At 40.4% G+C, this 25,481-nt stretch overlaps 1 protein-coding gene across 4 annotated transcripts in view; it reads left to right on the top strand.

The window, feature by feature from the left end:
• The window catches only part of npnta (nephronectin a), a 49,667-nt gene extending 24,504 nt beyond the window's left edge, over window positions 1-25,163 (top strand). For 2 of the 4 annotated variants that reach the window (XM_077523968.1, XM_077523969.1), the window contains 10 exons: window positions 618-701; window positions 7,696-7,815; window positions 9,811-9,930; window positions 11,690-11,824; window positions 13,022-13,144; window positions 14,604-15,023; window positions 20,851-20,934; window positions 22,322-22,420; window positions 24,358-24,617; window positions 24,717-25,163. In XM_077523968.1, coding sequence (XP_077380094.1) covers window positions 618-701; window positions 7,696-7,815; window positions 9,811-9,930; window positions 11,690-11,824; window positions 13,022-13,144; window positions 14,604-15,023; window positions 20,851-20,934; window positions 22,322-22,420; window positions 24,358-24,617; window positions 24,717-24,827 — 1,556 coding nt within the window. In that variant the 3' untranslated portion in view covers window positions 24,828-25,163. The remainder of the gene's footprint in view (window positions 1-617; window positions 702-7,695; window positions 7,816-9,810; window positions 9,931-11,689; window positions 11,825-13,021; window positions 13,145-14,603; window positions 15,024-20,850; window positions 20,935-22,321; window positions 22,421-24,357; window positions 24,618-24,716) is intronic. The other 2 variants (XM_077523970.1, XM_077523971.1) reach the window with 1 other exon arrangement.
• Window positions 25,164-25,481: the final 318 nt, after the last annotated feature.

The raw sequence follows: 25,481 nt of genomic DNA, 5'->3' as shown, positions 1-25,481 counted from the left end.
ATTGTCACACTGTCATTCTTTACAGAACAACCTGGTAAGGAAGTTGTGACAATGGCAGCTTTTTCTGGAACATTTGGAATGATAGAAACCAGTCAATTTAAACGTCTCCTTTTGCAATCATTGGTGTCCAAAGCAGTCAAGCGTAATGCGTTGTCTTCCCTGTCACATACAAACAGGTGTCTGGTGCCGGAGGAAAACATAGTTGGGCAGGGAGAAAGCAGAATGCCTAAAATTCCTCAGGCTTAAGCGTTTGTCGTCAGGGCGATGATTCGCTTCTTTAAATGGAAGCGGCGGTCGTTGAGCCTCCTGATGCGCTTTACCGAAGGATGGTACAAATCCGTAAGATACTGTAATTCCCTTAGATCCTACTACAAAAAATTGGAACGGATGAACGGCAGGCAGGAGAAAGAGAGCACTTTCTCCCAAATGGCCTTCTTCCATGTGCATTTCCACAAGTGTAATCCTCTTTACTTCGTAATGTTCCTCTTTACTTTCCAGGAATGTGGCGGTCAGAGGTGTTCTAATCCACTGCCTTCTCATTCTCTTGTCCCTCCACCACTTTTTCCCTTTTGAATTACCTTCTTCTTTCCACCTAAACCATCTTCTTTTGCAAGAAGAACAGCTGGACTATTTGACTCCACCGATGTGGTCCAGTCATCTACCCATATTTCTACCGGTGGACCATCATCCGGTGATGGAGGGTGAGATTTATCCTTCTGACGTGGTGCATGGTGAAGGAGTTGACGTCACTCTCCACCTCTATCGCTTAAGACCCCTTCTTTGAGGGGAGGTCACAAGAAATCTAGAACCAAGCTAGAGGAATGGCCGCATGAAATGCCGAGCATGCGTTGATCCTAAGCCTTCTCCTTTGTCATCTCAGCCTTTTAAAGGCAATTCTAAACCTTTGGGTGCCGCTCACGACCACTCCTTCGCCCTTAGAACAATGCCTGGAGACCTAATCCCTGAGAAAAGGAATCCACTGCTGAGATCTATGTAGGGAATGCAGCACGGCATACCGGAATGAGACTTGTTTCTCCGGTACACAACTCCACTTCTGACCACATGGCGAACACCTTATGAGGCCATACACTGTGAGGATTAAAGCAGGATTCAAGCCCAACTCATTTTCGGCATCTGATACCAGGTCTGGTTGGTATGCACAGAGGTGCGACTACTGGTTGCAATTGCAGTACTGCGGAAAATGCCTATTCGTACAGAAAGTTAAGATAACAGACGGATAAAAGAGGGCATGGAACTAAAGATAACAGACAAGAACAATACAACAGGAGCTTTTATCTATAGTGTATTGGAAAGGGGAATACTCCTTGTGAGAAGGGGTAACAAATAGGTCAGGGAAGGGACATGGATAGACGGTGATCGGCCCCGTGAGTCAAGGACGTGAGGAGTAGCAAATGGTACAGGATTGGGCAGGACAGGACCTGAGTAATGAGCTAGGCAGTGTATAGCACCCTGTGAGGAAGGGATACGAAAAGTAGCAAATGTGACAGGACATGTTTAGGAAGCTAGCTAGGCAGTTGTACACCCCGTGAGGAAGAGATACAACAAGTAGCAAATAAAAATGGAATGGGACAGGACATGGTTAATGAGCTAGCTGGATGGCGCTAGGACCTGTGATGAAGGGACATGATAAATGGAAAATGGGACAAGAATGGGCAGGACACGACCTGGACCTGGGTAGGGAGCTAGGCAATGCTACACACTGCTACAAGTCAAGTCAAAGTAGCAAATGCGACTGAACATGTATAGTGAGCTAGCTAGACATGCTACGTTAGTGAGCTAGCTAGACATGCTACGTCCTGGAGGGATGTCACAAGTAGCGAATAGGACGGGACAAAACATGGGTTGTGTGCTAGACACTGTTTCTTGTAAGAAAGGGATGCGTAGCAAATAGCAGATAATAAGAGAGGCAGGTGAACCTTGTTCAGCGATGAGTTGGGATTTGAAAACCACACTTGAAAATGGTCCAGTGCATGTCCCTGCGCACGCTTGAGGTTTTCATCACCACCCTTCAGCCTACAGCTATCACACTTGTCCACTTTTCTCTGTGCCACTTGTATCACAACTTCTCCGCATCTTATTCTTTTCTTTTCACAGGCTTGTTTGGCATGTGCTTGTCGTCCTTATTAGGGCCTGAGCACTGGGTGCTGCAAAGGCCTGTATTATTCTTTTGACAAATGAGTCGCCTACTTGCAGGTCTTAACAAGCAATATTTTTTTTATTTGTGCAGCATGGCCTGTTGTACAAAAAAATCAGAGCTGGGCATTTGGTCAGTATTGACGAAAGGTCCGTCAATCCGTTAATGATGGACGTCCATTTTGTTGATGACTGTGATTGACGGGATATTTCAAAAAGTTGACAAACTAGGCATTGCTGGAAGGTGTTTATCGTCCATCAATATAATTTGGTTTGGTTCATTCAGTTTTTTCCTTTCGGACACATTACAGCTTACATCAATCACATCACATCATTTGCAACATTGACATCCGAAAGAAGGGCTGACGGGTCTATAATCGTCACTCTGTCAATAAATTTGTCAAACCGTCAATGATGGACGTCCCATTTTGCTGACCGATTGACGAATGACGAATGATATAGCACTGACGGATACAAACTTCGAATGTCGGAAATATTGACGGACACTCATTTTGCTGAGCAATCGACGAATGACGGCCGGATGATTACAATGCGGTTTGGCTCGAAATATTGAGGGATTGACGATGACAGAAGGGTGTCCAGACTATTGACTAGATTGCCGAATGACAGACGCTCAAAATTCTTTGACGTGCCCACATCTTCAAAAAATTTGATCCCAACATCAGTTTTGCTGATCCACATGAAATTGGGAGGACATGAACATTCAAGTATCAAAGACTCATGCCCAAATATTAAAAGCAAATCGGTTTTATGGTTGGTCTACAAGGGAATTCGTCCAAATGAGCCCCAAACGGAAGCATGCATATTGGACACCAGGGATGTAACGATATCCAAACATCACGATACGATAAATATCACGATATTGTGGCTACAAAAGAAAGTTACAATATTGTAAACAATGAGCTCATACAACAACAAAAAAACACAATATTGTGTGTTTGTACATTACAGCAATGAAAAATTTAAAAATATAAATATATATAAAAAATATATAAATAATACTAATACACTAATACAAGCAGTACAATAAATTTATACAATTTTTTATTAATAAAATAACGAAATTAATTAATAATTATTTAAATTAAATAAGAAATTAATAAATACAATAAATTGAGTTCCTCCGCATATTGACTGTTCACAAGTATATTATGTTCCCTTTCATCTTGCCATTATCGTGGATTTTAAATATAGAAGGGCCAAAACATGCCTTGTGAAAATTAATCTGCAGTAAAAAACTAGCCACCAGAGGGTGCTAGAACCACACAAATGGAAATCAACCTGACTTTTTTTTTAACAGATGTGCTGCTTTTAATATCGTGACATGACGACGACGATATATTGTGGCTGTTTTAATATCGCGATATCACGATATTGCCATTATCGTTACATCCCTATTGGACACATGACCCAAGTTTATTTTTTGTTTCTGCAAGTTTCACGCTCATTAAGAGCAGTGGTTCTCAAACTCGGCTCTGTGAGAAGTCCGTTCAACACTGCTTTGCAGCTTCAATTTCAGTTTGTTTTGAACTTGCTTTTCAGCGCCACAGGCAAGCAAAGACCCCACTTGGATTCCGTCACTCTTGGTTCTCTGTTGTCACAGTAATGAGAACACCTGCCGTCAGCTTTGGGGGAAACACGTTCGTTCAGTGGGTGGACAGCATTAATTATAAAAAGTGAAGAGGGATTTTTTTTTATTTTTAATATTTGCTATGCATGAGTGCACACAGGTGCAGAGCGTTAAAGATGAAGCAGTTAAATGCTTGGCTCTGACAAGGGCAGGGCAGCGTTCATAAGAAAGTGCAGGTGAATTATTTTAAGGGCTTGGAATGGTGGCGCATAGCCGGGCAGGGGGGAGGGAGGTCGGGGACAAGAAAAGCCTGGTGACCCGCCAGGCTTTTCAAGTACGTACTGGGGGAAACCCGGAAGGAGGCAGACAAAATAGCCGCCCGAGCTTCCTCTGGCCAAGTGTTTGACTTAATGTAATTGTTGAAGTAGTTTTAATGAAGAGAAAACCTCCCTAATTTGATGACAAAAAATATATATACCGTATTTTCCGCACTATAAGGCGCACCTAAAAGCCTTCAATTTTTTCAAAAGCTGACCATGCGTCTTATAATCCAGTGCGCCTTATATATGGATTAATATTGAGGCAACAGGTCTCGCTGTCAATACGCTATCGGTGACCCTGCACGATCGGCAGAAGATCCCGCCATCTTGGATCGCTGGCTAATACTAATAATTTACCTCGGAGAAAATAATAAAACAGCTGTTTATTCATTTTGGGAGTGAATGGAGTTGTCAGAAAGCGGGTTTGTAATCTATTAATAAAGTTTGACTGACCTATCTGACTGGTTTGTTGACATTCCCTTTAGCGCAGCACCATCTAATGGATGCATAACGTAACCCCAGCCTCTACTGTAGCGCCTTATATATATGGAAAAAGTTTTAAAATATGTCATTCATTGAAGGTGCGCCTTATAACGCGGTGCACTTTATAGTGCGGAAAATACGGTATATATATTTTTTTGTTTTGTTTTGTTTTTCCAGGCATTTCTAGTTCATGAGACGTATGTTTGTTTGCTGAAGTGCTGCACCCCGTCACTGTTTGGTTTGCGTACAGGGAATTGCATTCCACAGCTCCACAGCTGAATTAAAAGCTAATGGCAACTGTAATCACCCATTATTCCGCCAGACTTTAGGAGGCCACAAGCTGCTATTCATAGAAAAGTTCCATCATATGTCCGAATGAGCCCGCGGTGTACGTACGCTATCTTAAATTTAGAAGGTATGCAGAAGTCCCGCCAACAACGCACTGCACACAATTCCATGGTGCTAAAGTTGGCATCGTTTACAAAGGAGTCTGACCTGAATGCCTTGTCATGATGGAATCTATATGAGCCCACGGTGCCGTATCCAAGATCAAACTGAGTTTATTTACAAATGTCATGGAGACAACTGTTGACGTTCCGTTTGCTCCCAGTTGATCTCGGGACTTCGTACTCTTTGTTAGCATGTGAATGATCCCGTTTGTACTCTCGTCCTTAAGCTCGTCTTACACGCTCCGTAGAACCGATTGAAGAAAGCTAATTGGCTCTCCTTTTACCAAAGCTGCTGAAATAATAGCCTCAAAATGTAAGCCCTTGAATTAATGGAAATATCCTTTTGTGCTTCCTTGTTGGATATGTGACAACGTAAATTATGTTTAATCCACACAAAGTAGTTTTAGTTTTGATGTGAGCAGAGGCTATGACAAGTCTTTTTATATATATATATATATTTTTTTAAATCTAGGCACTTACACAGTCTCTTCGATGAATTAAAGTGTGAAATCTTACTGATGCCACCTGACATATTCGCTCCATAATGCTGCGTGCATACATGTTTATGAAGACCTCCCAGTTTAAAGACACGTTCCCATTCGGAATTGAATAAATAAACATCCCTTGGATTCAATTTTGTGGATTTTCAGTACATTAAAGTGTAGTGTAGAATTGTAGGGCATGCAAGTGTGCTTTGTAGAGCGTCAAGATTTAATGCACCCGTGGCATAAATTGTTGCATTCACATTAAAAGACTAAATGAGATGCCATTGATTTGCGTCAGCCGTTTCTGTCAGCCTGCAGTGTGCTTTAAGAGAAGGCATCAGGGCCATTAGTTACACCTGTGCTTTTTCACACTGGGAACCGTCAAAATAGTCATCCGCCTAGAAGTCACCTCAGGGGCCCGTTGGGCATAAATAAGGAATAAAGCTGTCACATTTGCCTGGTTAAAGCATTTAGAAAAAAAAGGCGTAAGGAGAAAATGAAGTCATATCAGGATCGTTTCTCAGCTCGCTGACAGGTAGAAAGCAGAGGATGACAGTGACGCCATTGCAGCGAGGGACCAGAGATTTATACAGTTATTAGCTCCACCTGCGCTCCGGACATCAAAAATACCTCTTGCGAAAAAAAGCGACTAATTTTTTTCTCTGATGGGATTTTTTACATGCCCCATGGGTGGCCTGTCAACATGAAAGAAGCCAAGAATGATGCACTGCTTTTATGAAAGACAGCTGGATGGCGTCCCGGTGAACTTGCCAGCCATGAGTCAGCGGGATTTAATAACATCTATCCATCACGTGCAGCTAGCTTTGCAAAATTCGGGGAATTTTCAAAGGTGGAAGCTTTCTATGGGAATCAATGAGACTGAACTAGGAATTTAATAAGTTGACCGTTAGTTCTTAATTGGGAACTTAAATGCACTTTAGTAACAGATTTTAGTGCAATCCTGACTAAAACGGTAGGGGTGTGCCAAAATAATCGATTCATAAAAGAATCGAGATTCTCATTTATTAATGGAATCGAATCGATATAAATATCCAAAAACGATTTTATTTAAAATAGAAATGAAGAAGAAGGGGAAAAGGCCATTTTAGCCCACATGCTGTTTTTGTGGAAAAAGGCACTTACAATACAAAATTAATAAATGTTTAAACACTTTAATGTCTCTATTTGTCATTTTGTCTCTCAAAGCAGACTGGAGTAGATCATGACAATGTCGTGCATATCTGTAAATTGAAGCAGATATCATTTGTCAATCAAATAATTTTGAATCGAAAATCGTTTGAATCGAGAATAGACCCAAAAATCGATTCTGAATCGAATCGTAGACCCAAAAATCATAATCGAATCGAATCGCGAGACGGTCAAAGATTCCCAGCCCTATAAAACGGTAACAATAGCTGAATGTAACTTTTTTAGAGAACTTTTCAATTTAACATTTTGAATGGTATTTGGTATTTTTGGATGGGGTCACATTTTTATTAGGTCAGCGTAGGTATTAAACTCAACATGTTTGACAATTAAATAATGGATTCTTGAATAAAGTATTTAAAATCTTTATAGTTTTACTTACAAATAATGTGTTGAAATGTCATGCTGTTCATTTGTATTACGCGTGAATGCCTGAGGTGGCTCGGGCAACTGGTTCGGATGCTTCTGGTGAGGTGTTCTGGGCAAGTCCCACCGGGAGGAGACCCCGGGGACGACCCAGAACACGCTGGAGAGACTGTCTCTCGACTGGTCTGGGAACGCCTTGGGGTCCCCCCCGGTGGAGCTGGACGAAGTGGCTGGGGAGAGGGAAGCCTGAGCTTCCCTGCTGAAGCTGCTGCCCCCGCAACCTGATCTCCGATAGGCGGCAGAAAAGGGTTGGATGGATGAATGGTGAATGTCTGCTTGTCCCCAAAAACCTTTTAATCATTTCTGCTTGAATGTGACACCTCTGAATTTATGCTCCTATTTGGAATATTCACAAAATCCCCAAGGGAATTTACCGGAAATTTTGCAGTTGACTTTTTCAGTAACTGCTTGGCTTCCTGCCAAAGAAGGTGAGCTCCGTGGGCACGTCCAAACACGTCGGTCCTTCTCCGCAAACACAGACGGCTCCACCTGAGTGGATCCAACCTCTTCACCTCTGCCCCGCCCGACTAATTTGTGCCCCTCCCTCGACCTACTGACGCCGTTTCTCGTCTTGTCTGCAGATCTGAACGAGTGCGGGCTGAAGCCACGGCCCTGCAAACACAGGTGCATGAACACCTACGGCAGCTACAAGTGCTACTGCCTCAACGGCTATATGATGATGCCCGATGGCACCTGTGGAAGTAAGTACGTCTTTTGTAAATGTCGGGCCAGTAGAGAATGTTTGAAGTAAAACACAGTCGGAGTGTAGGAAACCTAAAACCTTTCGGAATAATGTAATCTTATTGTCTGCCCTGTAGTGATTCCCGGCAAGGGGGTTGATGCCTGTGCATGTCTCCCTATAAATTCCGCCACCTCGCCTAATAATCATTCTCTCCCCTTGTTTTTCCACCTAAGCATCCTGTCATTTCCAGTATCTCCCTTCTTTTTTTTTTCATTTCTCACCACTCGAGGCTGTGTTCTGCAGTGCCGCGTGAAGGACGGTATTAGAATTGTCTCTGCCGCCCGAGCTCTGATCAATAGATCAGTGCAGCATTTAATCAGCCGGCTCCACCATCCCCCAAACTGCGAGACGTCGACAACCGCTCCGGCGTAACGGGCCTGGCGTTTCAATTTCCCCTTCACGGTCCGAAGTTATCGAGATGACACGAGCAAATTCCCGTTGACCGTAAAATCGTTTTGCAGCGATTCCCATGGTTTTCATGTGCATTACATGGACCGACAACGTCGGAACTGATTTTCGCTGATGGCCCGGAAAATAGATGAGTCCGTTGTAATTCTAGATTAGCAGTATTGGTAGATTATATTATGTTGTAACGACTCAACCACAGCTGCCCTGTTGAGCGTAAAAAAAATCCCGACAGAGCTCCAAATAAATAGAAGGTAGTAAATAAACAGAATCTATAGACAGACGGACCAATGACTGTAAACTGCATGTTGGTAGATAATTAGGCGGTTTAGGTTGATGGTTAACGAATGGTAGGTAGGTTGAGTTCAGTCAATGTTAAATGATTGATCGATACGGTAGATATGAGTATGGATGTGGTCAGGTTGGTTGCCTGGCAAATATTGACAGTCAGGTAGTTAGTCTGATTGATAAATTGGTGGTTTGGTAGGCTGACACTTGATCAACAATTGGTCAACACTGTTGATGAATGACAAATTTTGGTTATGGAAATTTGTCAAGAGTTGGCCGGTTGTTTTTATAAATTCACAGCTAGATTGGTGTAAGGATTAGTTGCTTGATTGACAGTCAATCATTGTGTCGAACAATGGATAGGTTGGTAGTTAGGGTTAAGGTTAGTACTTAGTAGTCGACAGTCGATAGTTTGTGCTCAGAAATGGCAGGTAGGTCGGTTCACTGGATTACTGATAAATGACTGCTTAGGTCGACTTTTAGTTTTCGATACCCCGCCTATAGTTAGCCCGACTATTTTACCTACTTAACAATTCATTTATCAGTTGTCTAATTGCTAATTCATTGAGAGACCAATTTGGTAAGTACGTAGTACTAGTGTAGAGTCACTTGGCCAACATTTGGTTGGTTGTTCTGGTGAATGATGAATGGATTGTTTGGTAGTTAGAGTTATCATTTGGCAGGTGGTCGTCAGCTTGTCAACAGTCAATCATTTCAATGAATGACCGGCAGGTGACTTGGTAGCAGTCGAGGTAGTCATCGGTCGTCATTCCGTGGTTCTTTGTTGATTCAAGTGACAGTCAGTCAAAGTTAATTCTGATAAATGATGGACGGATCGTTTAGTAGTTTAGAGGGAAGCATTAGTCTGATTCGCATGACAGGTGATCGTTAGATCACAGTTCCAATGATGGATAGGTTGGTGGGCTAGTTTGGTGGGCAGTGTTTGGGTTAGTTGGTTGGTCATTCTGAGAAATGCTGGCTAGACGGTTGAGCAACAGATGATTTACAGTCAGTCAATTGACAGTCCCTCATTTGTTCGGATAAATGATGAAGTCGGAAAGGTGGTAGGGTGCCTAGGTTAAGTTTGTCTTAATAGTTAACTGTTAGTTGTACGGTTGATGCTGGTTATTTGGTAAATGGCGCCGGATTGTAGCAACGCCACAGTGTGTTTTGTTCCTTTTGTTCGCGCCCCACAATCGGCCTGATCCTGTGCTTTCTCTCAGCTCGTGCTAATGTTTCTCGTTTCTTTTGTAACTACCAGACCTTCGCACTTGCAGCATGGCCAACTGCCAGTACGGCTGCGAGGTGCTGAAAGGAGAGGTCCGATGTCAGTGTCCGTCGCCGGGGCTGCAGCTGGCTCCGGATGGCAGAACCTGCGTGGGTAAGTGACGTGGCCGTCTTTATTTACATCCCCTGGCTTGAAAGTTGAGCCTCTGGCTGCTCCTCCCTTTGTGGAAGGACTCACGCGATACATCAACAACAGGAATGCGGTGTTTTCCTTCCGGATCTAAAGGAAAGCTTTGTTTCATTACTTTGACAGAGCATGCAATATAAAATAATAAAAATGGTTTAGTGGAGCAAACCTGGGAGCAAAAACACATCAGAGCTGGACGTCCTCCAAAATGGAGCCCAGCGTTTGTTGACCCCAGCGGTTAAACAACTTGATCAAGTGATGGAGCCGCTCGAACCCATTCCTTTAGCGCGTTCCCCCCGACTAGCTCTCATTTCTGCCCCACGGCCCCGTATAACTTGTGGCTTGGGTAATTGTAGGACACGGGATGGACATCAGTCATAAAGACAGGAGGAGGAGAAGCAAAAGCCTGCTGCAGGTGTTGCATGGGATGCTCCACTTCCGTCTCGATGCTAAACTTTTACGGCTGAGTTTTATGACCTATTTAATTTGTTTCAGGACAGATTGTCCGCCAGAGCTCAAGATAGCGGTCGTTGTTTAGATGGTTCCGGTTGTTAGCACTAGTGTTGTTCCGATACCGATACTGGTATCGGCAGAGGTGCCGATACTGCATAAAAACAGTGGTATCGGTATCGGTGACTACTCACAAGTAACATGCCGATACCATTAATTCCAACGCTAATATAGGATTTTGGTTGCAGAATCTTGTGTCTTGCTGGTGCACGACATTCACTGATATGTGACATGTTCACTGCATGCCGATCTAAGATATTCTATTGGCCCTTGAATGCTCTGAACCAATGGCAGGACAGCTTTTTCATGTTGAGGAAAAAAAACCTTAAGTATCGGTATGGTATCGGTATCGGCCGATACTGCAAAGCTGGGTATCGGTATCGGTATCGGGAGCCAAAAAAAGGTATCGGAACAACACTAGTTAGCACGTGTACTGAATAGTTTATTTACTCCCCGAACAAAACACGTTAGCTTCACTGAAAATTCTCGCAATATGTTCTTGCTGTCTGTTTTTTTTTTTTAAATAAATTTACTCCACATGGTTTAAGTCAAACAATACGATAAATGACGTAAAAACGGTAAAATACACAAAATACCTTCAAATCAGAAACAGCCGCTCCAGATTGTGAATATCTGCTAATGCGACTGCATCTTAACCAGACAGATCCTAATTACCCCATCAATGCCAGCATAGCTATCTTATGCAAGGTTCCCCGGTTTACGGCGGTCCCGTCTTGTGGTATTTGGAGGTTCTAAATTTCCATCACGCTAACTGATGGGAAAAACAACAACAAAAACAGATATCGTCTGGATCACCAATAAACTGGGGTTCATTGTGGACAAAGATTTGTAATAAATGTACACGGTGATAGCAAATGGTGGCCACTTGTGTAAATAATGACAGGATCAATGGTTCTGAAAACAGATGGATTATAGATTGGCAAGGGAGGGTTGAAATTCAAGCAGAGAGATGTAGACGTGGAAGGAGAAAGTGCCATGGGCCTCACGTTGGTAACAGGAGCTGTGACTCTTGAGCTGTGAGGTCTATTCCCAAACAGTCACCCTAATGTAAACTCTTGTGTTGTACCTGCATAATAACATGCGCATGCCCAAAGTTGAGACTCGCACATCGCTGAAAACAAAACAAAAAAGCACAGTAGACATCGGTTATAAATGAGTATAGAGAGCTTTTATCCTCTTGTGACAATTTTTGCAGACGTGGACGAGTGTGCAACCGGGATCGCCGTGTGCCCCAGGTTCCGGAAGTGCATCAACACCTTCGGCAGTTACATCTGCAAGTGCCACGACGGCTTTGACCTGCAGTACATCAACGGGAAATACCAGTGTATCGGTACGTGTGGCTCACGATTGTCTTTCTGCAGTAAAAGTGAACGTTAGGAACCACATAATCCAGTACAGTACTTCTCATTTAAACTTCGGGAGTGCATCCAAAGACTTATTTCAGAACGGCAAAAGTTTGGCGAGTGGGCGTGTGAAAGAAAACGGGAGTTAAAGAAAGAATTATTGGCGTCTTTATATTTCAGATGGCCAAATTCCAAGTTAAAATCAATTTACGATCCATTCACTGTGCCGCATAATAGCACATGCAGAATTTGACTTCTCTTGCTGTCCATCGCAGAAGCATTGAAGCAGTCGGTTAATTCACTCTCATATAAGGCTTCACAACACAAACGGCTTGAATAAGCATTCGGGGCTATTGAAAACATACCTTGATTGTAATGGAAAATGACTCAGCTCTTAACTCTTTTACTGCCACACGTTATTAAAAAACAACCCCCGATGACAGCGGATTTCGAGAATTTTAACTCATTTTCCGAAGCAAACAGAATATTGTGTTCTTTTGCTACATACCACATGAATGATCGCATTCCATTCTTTCATTAGAAAAAAGTATGTTTCTACCTTATTCCGTTCTTTAGTAATCACTATTTGATAATGGGTCATTTGAGTGACATTGAGCGAAAATTGAAAAGAAAAGATAATTTTCTCCACAACAGTGACTTTGATACAAATATTTTTTGTTTAGTGACGCTCCGTCAAATTAGGTTTAATGTTACAAAGGCTTTGATCATTCACGTCAGCCTTGAAAACGTTCTATTTCATCAGATTGCGTCATGTTTCATTGTAATTCGCAGTTAGCGCCTGAGCAGCTACCGCTGCCATCTGCTGGCCATAGTTAGTGTGTGTTTTTGATTTCACAACTCATTGACCCGGCTGCACTGCACTTGGACGTTGCACTGACCACTGATATATTCACAAAAAAAAGAAAAAAAAGTAGTTGACGTCACTTAACGTTTATGGCGGCATACATCGTGATCTTACTAAACGTTATTAAACGTTTTTGGCAGTCAAAGAGTTAATGTACAAGTATGCATCTACATATGGCGTTAAAAGGCTTTTTGTTGCACAAGTGAAAACAAACATAGTTTGTCACAATCGTCCAGCTAATAAACATCTGCAGTCTGGTCACGATGGCTCATTCATCGTAGTCTGCGTCCCCCCCCTGTCCCTCCTGTTTTTCCTTCAGACGTGGACGAGTGCTCTTTGGAGACCGCTCGCTGCGGCGGCTACGCCACCTGCTTCAACACGCCGGGCTCGTACAAGTGCAAGTGCAAAGACGGCTACAGGGGGACGGGCCGCGACTGCAAACGTAAGACAACACGTGAAAATGAGTTGGAATGAGGCCTCACATGATGTTTTCTTTGGGGAGGAATTGACTCCAAAATGCTGGCAGATTTTTTTTCTTTGTAGGTTGTCAGTCACTGGCTAAATCCCCCCCTTTTTTTTTTTGCATCCTTATCACATTTACCCAGAATGTCTCTTCCCTTCTGTCTATTTTAATCAGGCCAAAAGAGTCATTGAGCTTGCAAAATGTATTTATTTTGCAGGGGAGTTTCTCCCGGCTCTCACACAGTCCATTAGTTCCTGGAGAATTCTAATCATTGAGTCCTTCGGCAGACATTAACGGCGTGGCAGTCCAGTGAGCAGGAAGGACACGCTGCTTCCTCTCGCCATCATCAAGGGCGACGGGGTGGGTGTCGGCGGCGGGAGGGTCCTGTTGCAAATATGCAACGTGGGAATCGCATATCAAAGTCCAGCGTCAAAGGAGAAGGTGACAACTGAAGTACCGGGCCTTTTGTCCACTCACATTCCTCACCTATGAAACCCGGATGAGGCGAGCGCCCGCCCCGACAACACCGCAGACCCCCATCACGCCACCTGACATGAAGAATGCACAGGAGAACAAAAGGACAATGACCATGACATCATCAAGATGTGGTTTGCGTGTGGTTTTTGTCCCAGAATGTGCGGACTAGAGTCTCCTGACTTGACTTGAGTTGGACTTAAGTTGCCAATTTATAGTTTTGTAAATGTAAGATGTAGTTTGTTAGTTTTCTTTTCTTTTTTTTTCTTAGTATTTTGCTATTATTTTGTTAATATTCTTTTTTCCAATCTTTGTTAATTTTCATTAACTCGTTTGGTCCCAATAACGTGTAAATACGTTTTTTTTATTGTTGTTTTTGTCCCATTGACGCATTTATACGTTTTTTTGTGTTTTTTTATTTTATTTTTTATGCTAGAGCATACAGAAGGCTTTGATGCAGCCTCTCAACTGCAAAGAACGGTTGCAGAAATGGTAGTTATTACACAGACGGCCAGCAGGTGGCAGCAGAGCAAAGGAGATCAACCAGGGCCTTCTCGAAAAAAAAGCTCAATTTCTTACAATTTTAAATAGATTTGTGAAAACTGATGAAACTTAGCTCTCTTCTAATGCTAATTGCTGCAAAACGGAAACAGATAGAAACTTTTTTCTGATAAAAGAAGAGACCTTAATCTTTCTTTTGATAAGTTCCATGTTTTTATAGCCATAAAACACAATATTCTGTGGGCCAGCTCCCCTGTGACTCGAAACAGCAGAAGTGCTATAAAGCTCCCCGTGGCTGTGAGCTTGAGTTAAAGAGAGACATTTGGGAGGGGGACATCACCGGTTCGAGGAAGCAACTGAATGCACATTAAAAGCGTCGTTATGACACTTAACGGCCAATTGTCTGCCTCATTACATCTTCACTACTTGTTAGCGCTCCATCTGCACGTTTGTGTCATTCCAGCCATTCCCAAGGTGGCCATAGACCCGCCGAGACCGGGCAAACTGCCTCCCAGCTACCACAACCACCTGCCCGACATCGACCAGAGGAGGACCACCACCACGCAACGCCCACCGGTCACCCACAGGAGAGTGTTCACCATCGCCCCTAAAACCACCACCACGACCGCCGCCCCGACGACGACGACGCCGACGACGCCACCGAGGAAGACGACGACGACGACGACGACACAAACTCCCACCCGTAAGCCCTTCATCCCCACCAAGAGGCCGCCCGCACCTACTCGAAAGCCCTACGTCCCCCCGAAACCGGTGACCCCCACCAGGCGGGCCCCAGCGACAACTCCACCGCCACTTCCGCAGGTGACCACTGTGGACAACAGCATCCACAAGGATGTGACCAAGCAGCGGGGAGATGTGCACAGTAAGTTTTATGTTTGATTTTTTACCCCACAGTCTGAATAATAATAATAAAAAAAAAAAAAAACATTTTGTGGCTCTTAGCGGAATTATAGGCCATTTAGCAAATAGTGTTTGTGGATTTTACGACCGTTCAGAGGCTGCACAAGGCTTTAAAAGCTACTTTGCTAATAAAGGTTATGCATCTAACTTTTAAAGCACTTTCAGATGTTTGGATATGTTTGATTCAGGTAGTAAAGCGCATTGTTTTTCCAGCCTTTGGGCCGTTATATTCACTGGAGAGGTAAAAAAAAAAAAAAGATGAAGTGAAAATGCTCAACGTTGAATTCCCAACTTGAATCATGTCGTCCTCGTTCAAAACATCAGTGTTGCTTCTACAGGAGCATCTCAACAAATCAGATGGGAGATAACAGAAAATATATTTGATTTCAGGAGTTCATTTCAAAAAGTGAATCTTGTATCGATTCACTGCTCAAAGACAAAGATAGAAGATTTCTTGATTTAAAGGGATACTTTACTTATTTAGCCAGTTTTGGTAGTCAAACATTAATATTTTTCCTATAATAAATTTGATATTTTCATTATTTTTCATGTACAATTAGTACCTATCACAACACATTTTGCACCTTGATGTCGACTGAAAATGACATCACAAGGTCACAGGTCAGCTGGTGAATGTCACATGACCAAACCTAGAAAACAGGTGAGCTGTGATTGGTGACCTGAGCCCTTGTGATGTCATTTTCGGGTGACAGCAAGTTGCAAAATGTGTTTTTAAAGGTACTAATTGTACTATCAAATTAGTTATAGACAAAATATGAACTTTTTATTACAATAATGGGCTAAATAAGTGAAAGTGTTCCTTTAACCATTTTTTGGTTGTTTTGGCGGTGGGTTCGGTGCCAAGTTTTGCTGGTGCATGAAATCTCCATAAAACCAAAGTGGCTAGTTTGGAACCAACTTGTTCTAGAACTTTCTTTCTTTCTTTCTTACTTTCTTCTTTCTTTCTTTCTTTCTTTCTTTCTTTCTTTCTTTCTTTCTTTCTTTCTTTCTTTCTTTCTTTCTTTCTTTCTTTCTTTCTTTCTTTCTTTCTTTCTTTCTTTCTTTCTTCTTTAGTTTAGCTTAGTACCATGACGTCTACTAGTCATGTCTATTATGAGTAGACTCACCAAAAAAAAAAAAAAAAATCTCCATCCATCCATCCATTTTCTTGACCGCTTATTCCTCACAAGGGTCGCGGGGAGTGCTGGAGCCTATCTCAGCTGGCTCTGGGCAGTAGGCGGGGGACACCCTGGACTGGTTCGCAGAAAGAAAAAAAAATCTCAAAACCTCATACCCGAAAAGTCACAGGACACATTTTGATTTGAAGCAGCCGTTTTAACGTCATTTTTGGCTATTTTCAAAGGACAGTTGGAGGCAGACTTGTCTGCAAGATTTAACTTGGCCTCATGAAATTTAGCAGGCGTGTCGATCATGAGTAGACTCAAGAATCTTTTCCTGAAAAGATACTGGTAGTCGGCTATTTTGAAACAGACATTTACAGTTCACTTTCTAGGGTTATTGACACACTTGAGACTTGAGATTTTGTCTGATTTCAACCACATTTGAACATGACGTGCTTTATGGGAGAGATTCACATTATTACAGAATTATTTTTAAGATTAAATATGGACAAAAATGTATCAATATTTATGAAGTGTGTATAACCTGGTGAAAATATTTTTTAGAAGACCTGAACATGACCCTCAATGTTTGCTCAGTGGCCCCCGTTTGAAAATTCTAAAATATTAGTTTTGACACCAGTTTCACTAAATGATGCAATATTCGGTGGACATCAGTATGCCTGAAAACTGTCATATTTTTTGCAAGTTCTGTGTGAAATTATAGGTATTTTAGGATTCCCAAATATTTCCCCACCCCTTTATAGGAGATCTAAAGCAGCCTCACAGATGGGTGACACTGAATTACAAAACAGTTTTTTTGCCGACGTCGTCTAATGTGGATGTAACATGCAGTCAAAGACTGATGAGCATTTTCCAACATCTGCCGTTTAAAAGGGGAAAAAACAGGAGGCTGCAAATCGTCCAACAAGGACATCAATGATTTTTTATTTATTTTTTGGGTGGGGGGTTAAAGTGCGTCCGATCCTGAAATTGACCTGAAATTGAAACTGGTGCAGCGGCAAAGTCGGTTGTCGCAGGTGAGATGTTTCCGCGGGCAGATGGCGGCACATAATTAGAAATGGGGGCGGTGGGGGTTGGGGAGCAGGGGGCCGAAGGCAAGATTTCATTAGCACCTGTCGGCAAGTCAAACTTCCAGGAGCTGCTTTTAGGAGACGACTCCCCCAACGGAGCAGTTATTCATATAATCGCTCGCAAATAAAAAGGAAGGTGCCTCCAGCCCCCTTTATGCGCGAAGATATTTATAGCGGTTCATCGTTCCGGAGAAAAGCAATCTACGCTATCATCTAAATTCAAACAGTGAGCACAAACAATAGAGCTAACGTTAGCATCAAGGCTAGTGCGTCCGCCACTCTGAATGAACACAGTAACCCAAAATAAGAGTGAACACTCCATTTTGCCTCCCAACTGTAGATGGCACTGTGGTGCCAATTAACTCATTTGCTCCCAAAGACGTATTTATTCGTTTTTTTTGTTTTTGTTTTGTTTTTTAATGTTTTTTTTATGCTAGAGCACACAGAAGGCTTTGATGCAGCCTCTGAACTGAATAAAACGCTTGAAGCAGTGGTCGTTATTACAAAAACAGACAGCAGGTGGCAGCAGAGTATAAGAGATCAAACAGAGCCATGTTACAAAAAACACTTTTCCCCACTGTTTTAAACAGATTTGTGATGAAACCTAGCTATTATTCTAATGCCAATTGTTGCAAAACGGAAATAGATAGAAATATTCTTATTTTCCCTGATGAAAGAAGAGATGCAAATTTTTCTTTTGGTAGATTCCATGTTTTATAGCAATAGAACACAATACTCTGTGGGCCTCGCAAAAGCAGTCAAAATCCAGTAAAGGGGTTGCTTCAATGAAAATGGGTGGGAGTGAATGAGTTAATGTAAAATTGCAGCCCAAGCTCCTCATTTAAGCTGAGCATGTACTTTTCTCTACTAAACACCGCACCCCAAATCAAGCTTTCTGCCATTGAGCAATTACACTTACAGTATTTCTAGAAATTCTGTCCACTCTAATAAATCAATCAGTCGTTGTGGGTATGCTAATAATTAGTGCTGTCAAAGTTAAAGCGTTAACTAATTAATTCATCACAAATAATTGTATTACCGCAGATTAATCACACTATTAATTTTGACCGCAGATGATTCTTTTTAGCCGACAGCAGATGGTTACGTTAAAGGTAGCTGTTGGAGTTTGAGCAATAAACATAACTACATGCATTAAAGTAAAGCATTTAATAAATGTTTACATATGCCGTAGGTCTTTTTTTCCCCCATTTTAAATTATGCAAATAATTAATTGATTAGAAGAAGCAGGGTGAGCGTGTGCAGTGAATATAAATTTTTGAAGACGTCCTCGTAACATTAAATGTCGAAAAAATGAACACATAACAGGTGCGCTTCAAATTTAGCTGGCAAAATATGTTGGGGAAAAAAAGCATTTTGAATATGCGGTGGATGTTCACATTCATCCAGGTCCATTTCTTTCTCAGGGCATTGAATCGATGGCACTCTAAATAAAACGAGTGGTGCTCGAGTTTCTTCAATAAACTCAAGATTTATGAGTATAGTACAGTGGAGCCCCGCTATTTGTGGGGGGGGCGGGGAACGGGCCAGCCTGCGAATAATGGAAATGAGTAATTCTGCATAAATTGTGCTTTTTTTTTTTTTTTACCCCAACATTTCCTGAAAAAAAATTGGATAATCCTGCAAATAAGCATGTTTTATGAAAAAAAATAACACTAAAAAAAAAAAAATCAAAATCTATTGAACAATTTTGAAAAAAAAAAAAAAAAAAGAGTATATGGAGGGAGTTCTACTTATTTCCACAAAAAATAAAACCTAAAAACAAAAAATCCAAATCTATTGAACAATGTTGAAAAAAAATGAGTATGAGGAGGGAGTTCTTATTTCTTATTATAACTTATTTCCACAAAAAATAACACCTAAAAAAAATAAATCCAAATCTATTGAACAATATTGAAAAAAAAAAAAAAAAAAGAGTATATGGAGGGAGTTCTACTTATTTCCACAAAAAATAAAACCTAAAAACAAAAAATCCAAATCTATTGAACAATGTTGAAAAAAAATGAGTATGAGGAGGGAGTTCTTATTTCTTATTAGAACTTATTTCCACAAAAAATAACACCTAAAAAAAATAAATCCAAATCTATTGAACAATTTTGAAAAAAAAAAAAAAAGAATATATGGAGGGAGTTCTACTTATTTCCACAAAAAATAAAACCTAAAAACAAAAAATCCAAATCTATTGAACAATATTGAAAAAAAATGAGTATGAGGAGGGAGTTCTTATTTCTTATTATAACTTATTTCCACAAAAAATAACACCTAAAAAAAAAAAATCCAAATCTATTGAACAATTTAAAAAAAAAAAAGGAGTATGAGGGGGGAGTTCTGCTTATTTCCACAAACAATCGATGCCATACTCATGCGTGCTGAATTTTCGTCTGGGCGTGTCCAAATAGTAGAAATACATCTCCTTAGACGTCTTCTATTAGGACGAGGATAAATACTGTACGTGCCCGTGTCTATTAAGAGGACAGATGAAGATCTATTTTCATTCTCTTGCCTCAGAGTTCAAGTTACATTTTCCTTAATCAGGATCATTTTTATTTATACGCTCTTTGACCGGATGCCTGATATCCAAGTGGAAGGAGGGGGAGGTGATGTGGTTTGGGTTCATTCCTGCAAAGCCCATCTGCGTCCACACGCACACACACGCACATACGCAAAAGGAACTGGATGCCAAGGATCGCTGGAGGTTCTGGTGCGAGCCTGGCCTCCTCCTCCTCCCCCTCCTCCTGCTCAGCTTGCATGCGTTTCGGCATTCAGACGTCCTGCCAGCTTTTATGACTCACTTGTTGGACCCATCAGAGGTCACAAGAGTCTGGAACACGCTCAACGCGCTGGAGGCTCGACGTTTTTATTATTAGCCCGTCTCATTAAATCGCACTGAGGGCTCCAGTGCAAATTTGGATCTTTGATTTCTTTATTGTGCAAGTCTGAAGGGTTTTAACCGGTGGCTATAATTCAAAACGTACTACGATCGCAGTTTGTTTGTTGTTGTTTTTTGAAGTAACGGAATGATTTATTTTACTAACTAGGCAAGTTTACAATATGAAGAATATAAGCAACCTGACTTCCTCAAATGTACTATTGATTCATCCCATAATTCAATGCAGAAAAATGACAAAACAATATTATTTTAAAGAAATTGAAAGTACAAGTTTTATTAAACATTTCAGGAAATATGTAGCTGTTATTTTTAAATTCACATGCTCTAAAAAATGCTTAGGGTTAAAGTTTTTCTTTATATAAAATGTTAATTAAAACAACAAATACAGTATAAGAAATACCTAAATTTCTCATTTTAAGCAAATATGTTGATAGTTTCATCAATAGTTTTCCACTAAACTTCAATTGAGAAGCTTGAAGCGAGCACACTTGACATCTTTTTGTGAATATTTTATTGAAGACTTTTCTGCTCTCTATCTGTCAAACTGAACACAACAAAGCAAAAATAAAAATCAAATGTCTCAAAACCGATTGGTGCAATTATGAAGTGGAAAGTTGCTTGCATTGTCTTTTCTTCGTGTATTCACGTGGCCCCCGTTTGTCCCCTCAGTCCCGCGGAACCACAACCACAACACGGTGCTGGACTTTGACATCGAACTGGGCAACACGGCCGACGAGGCCAAGGACGACGCCGGTAAGCTTCCGAGCGTCGCTCGTCGCCACGAGTCAGTCACATGTGCAACGATTGTCGTGCTAAACGTACCGCAGAATTTTTTTTTTATGCTTGGCTACAACTTCTGCTGCTGAGACAAAATGATGGATGATCGTCCTACAACGCTGTCATCGAAGCAATTCGCCTCATTACAAGCACGCGCGTTTTAGCTTTGAAACCTGTTGCTTTTATTTTGAAAAAATGGAACAAAGATTATGTTGCTTTTTTTCCCCCACCAAAAAACGAAACACTTTTTTTCTTAGCCTTAAAAAAAAAATGTCTAACATTGTGATTTTATCTATGTAACTGTAACTTTTGACATTCATTAGGGGGTAAAAAAAAAAAATATAGAATTTAAAATGTGAATAGGTTAGATTACTTTGTCAGATTATTTTGTCATTTTGTCATATTAAAGTGTTTTCAGAAAGACGTTATTTTTTTAACATTGCAATTGAATGTTTTTTTTCCAGATTTATTTTTCCACATAGCTTTTTCTCTCACATTTTCCTTTTCTAAAAAAAAAAGAAGAAATCTAAAAAAAAATAGTTTAAATTCAATTTAATCAAATAAAAAATGTCAAAAGTGTTTGAAGAAAGACAATGTTATTTCTTTAACATTGCAATTTATTTATTTTTTCAAGATTTAGTTTTCCACATACCTTTTTTTTCCTCATATTTTCCTTTTCTAAAAATAATAATAAAAAAATCTATGAAAAAAAAATAGTTTAAATGAAATTTAATAAAATAAAAAATGTCTAAAATGTTTTAACAAAGACAATTTTATTTCTTTAACATTGCAACTTAATTTCTTATTTCAAGATTTATTTTTCCACAGCTTTTTTTCTAACATTTTCCTTTTCTAAAAAAAAAAGAAGAAATCTCAGAAAAAAAATAGTTTAAATTAAATTTAATCAAATAAAAAATGTCAAAAGTGTTTGAAGAAAGACAATGTTATTTCTTTAACATTGTAATTTATTTATTTTTTCAAGATTTAGTTTTCCACATACCTTTTTTCCCTCATATTATCCTTTTTTAAAATAATAATAAAAAGTCTCTGAAAAAAAATAGTTTAAATGAAATTTAATAAAATAAAAAATGTCTAAAATGTTTTAACAATGACAATTTTATTTCTTTAACATTGCAACTTAATTTCTTTTTTTCAAGATTTATTTTTCCACATACCTTTTTTTTTCATATTTTCTTTTTCTAAAAAAAAATCTCAGAAAAAAATAGTTTAAATGAAATTTAATAAGATAAAAAATGCCTCGAAAAAAATGGCTCTTTTTCCTTTAGTGCTGTGCGTTAATTCTGTTCCTCTTTTGAAGTTGTTTTTTTGCATCTGAAATGTTGTCCGTCTTCCTCCTGGTCAGATTCGAGCTTCCTGAGCTGCTCCTTTGACGACGGCCTCTGCGGGTGGATCAGGGACAAAGACGGAGACGTGCACTGGGAGACCACGCCGGACCCGGCAGGTAATGAAAGGCCAGTGATCTGTTTTAGTGTTACGCAACGTAAACAACACATCCATCTTGGACTCAATGGCAAGAGACAAGATGGAGACTCACGACAAAGGGATGCCGATGCTTTTGTCTCAAATTACCGTCATTTTTGTTCTTTAGATTTACGTAAGGCGGACATGTTTGTCTTGTGGTGACTCAGTGATGGACAAACTTGAAGTTACAGCTCCTGACATCCTCTGAATGATTGGCTCGATCCTGTCAGACTGCAGGAGTGCGATTATGAGTCACACATCAAATAATACAAATGTGTTGGGCTTTTTTTCCTCAAAAGGTTTTTTTTTTTTTTTTCCTTTAGAAAAAAAAAATCAAGCAAGACACAATAGTACTACTTTTCTAGAAAAAAAATACCTCGAGAAAAAAATAACACCTTTTCCATATATGCAACATTGTAATGTTCAACTTTATAGGCAAGTTTTAATTTATTTTATTTATTATAACATTTCTTGGAATCTTATTTAATTCTTTGAACTTTCCAACTTTGTATAGCTTGTTTTGATCAATATTGCTTGGACTAATTAATCGGCTGGCTGATTTAATTGGCAGATATGACCACTTTTAAAAATTTGATGCATTTTTTTTTTTTTTAACATGAGATAATGATATTATACAAACACACAATTCCCCCCCCTCCACCCCCCCTCCAAAAAAAAAAAAGTCAGCTAATTTATGACAATTTTTTTTTTCTTTGTTGCGAATTTACACAACTACTAAAGGTAAAAGTATTGTGAAAAGTTTTGCCGAAAATTTATTTCTATATTGTTATGTGTTACGGGGCCAAAAGAGAATTTATTTTCATTCATTATCTTATTTTCAATTAATCTGTCAATTAATCAGTTATCTGAATTTTATTCTGACAAATATCGGAACCTCCATAGGCCTCAAATAATCCATATCAGTTGGGCCCTAAAAATGACCACATTCAATTCAATTGTTTTTTGTTTTTTGTTTTTCTGGAAAAATAAATATTTTTTTTCCATTTCTTCTTTGAGCATATTACATACTGATTTTTTTTTTCAGTATCTATTTTTTTCTGAACATTACAACTTTTATCTTTTGCATTCAGCTTCGTGTGGGAATTTTAATTTTATCATAATAAGCACCTGTTAATTCAAATTTTCATATTGCAGGCAGGAAAGTATTTTTATTTATTTATTTATTTATTTATTTATTTATTTTACTCTGCTGTCACCTGCTGGCCGTTTTTGTAATAACTACCCGTTCTCTGCAGTTCAGAGGCTGCATGAAAGCCTCTGTATGCTGTAGCATAAAAAACAAAACAAACAAAAAAACGTATAAATACGTCTTTGGGACTCTTAAAACATTTAAAATAGAAAGTATTTATACGTTTTGGGGAGCAAATGAGTTAAGAAATGGTTATCTGAACATGTTTGTAGAACACATGGAGACGGACCATATAACAATACTCACAGGCATATATTCTTTATCCTTTGCAGAAAATGACTAATATGAGTGCCGTACTGATGAACAGAGAGGAGTTGGGACGCTGCAATAAACTCTATATCTCTATATCTTATACTCCCTATACACAATACCTTTTCTTTTTTTTTTTAATCATTTCCAGGTTCATGCAGGAATTTTCACATTTACTAAATTTACAATTCTTTTTTTTAATTATATATATATATTTTTTTTTTTTTTTTTTGATAAAAATATGAGTTCCCCTCTTGACCCCCTCCCTCCCAAAAAATACACCGATTTTCACACAAAAAGACCCTGCATATACATAAGGTTTTATTTTTTTATGTTTATTTTTGTCTCATTTTTGGTGAACACATTTTTTCCCAGGTTATGCCAATCAGAATCCTAAAAAAAAAAAAAAAAAAAAAAAAATTGACAGAAAGGAGGCCTCTCTCTCTCTCTCTCTCCAGGCGGTCGCTACCTGACCATCCCCGAAGTGGGCAACAAGAGGACGGGGCGGGGGGCGAGGCTGGTCCTCCCGTTGGCTCCGCCCTGGAACGAGGGCAACCTTTGCCTGTCCTTCCGCCACAAGCTGGCGGGCCATCACGTGGGCATGCTGCAGGTGTTTGTGAAGAAGGGCGCCCGCTACAGCCCGGCCGTGTGGGGGAGGACGGGCGGCAACAGCTGGAGACACACCCAGATAACGCTTTGGGGAACGGGCCTGGAGAGCGTAAGCTTGAATTCATTTCAAACATTTCCTAGCAGTCGTCTCAAAAATTCAAATTTGTTCCTGCAACTAAGGACGGATTCGTGACCGTTCCCCCGACAGGTGGTGCTGAAGGGCGAGCGGGGGCGGGGGCGGAGCGGCGAGATGGCGGTGGACGACATCTCGCTCGCAAGAGGCTCCTGCACGGACGATCGCGACCCGACGAGTCTCTGACGCGGCGGCTCGAGGGAGAAAGCGGGAAGAGAAAACGATTGAAAGATCATCTCGATGAGCCGTGACTCTTGGTCGGAACTCCTCTTCGCACTTGGCGCCCCCTGGCGTCCAAACGGATGAACAGCAGCACCGCGTGCGTCTCGAAACGCAAAGACTGAACTCGACGTCAGCCTCGTCTGGCGCGGAGGCCTGCGCCCGTGTGGTTGCCATGGTAACGCCCACCTACCAACCCCGCCCTCCCGCCACTGCCCCTTTAGTCGCTTTGCTAATTGCTGTGGTCATACCAGTGGTGGCCACTCGGGTTTGTTACTCATCTGATCAGATCAAAATTACGATGGCGTAATTTTGGCGCCCCCCAAAAACAAAACAAAAAAAACGTATAAATATGTTTTTGGGAGTGAAGAACAAAGTATTGAAAAACATACTTATATGTCTTTGGTATCAGGTCCATTATGTGAGAACAATCAAGGAACAAGTTGACTTAAGATGTCATTCAAAAACATAATGTTGCAAGAATAAAGTTGACATTTTAGCAGAACTAAATTCTCATTTAGGAGGGAAAATGAAAAGAAATCATGGGTTATATGAGAGAGTAATATTGCATAAATCAATCTTACATTTTAAGAGGATTTAGTTGATTTTTTTTTATGAGGG

Source organism: Festucalex cinctus, chromosome 6 (genome assembly GCF_051991245.1).
Source record: "Festucalex cinctus isolate MCC-2025b chromosome 6, RoL_Fcin_1.0, whole genome shotgun sequence".
NCBI lineage: Eukaryota > Metazoa > Chordata > Actinopteri > Syngnathiformes > Syngnathidae > Festucalex > Festucalex cinctus.
Note: the sequence above shows the minus strand (reverse complement) of the source record. Positions and strands in the feature narration are given on the sequence as shown.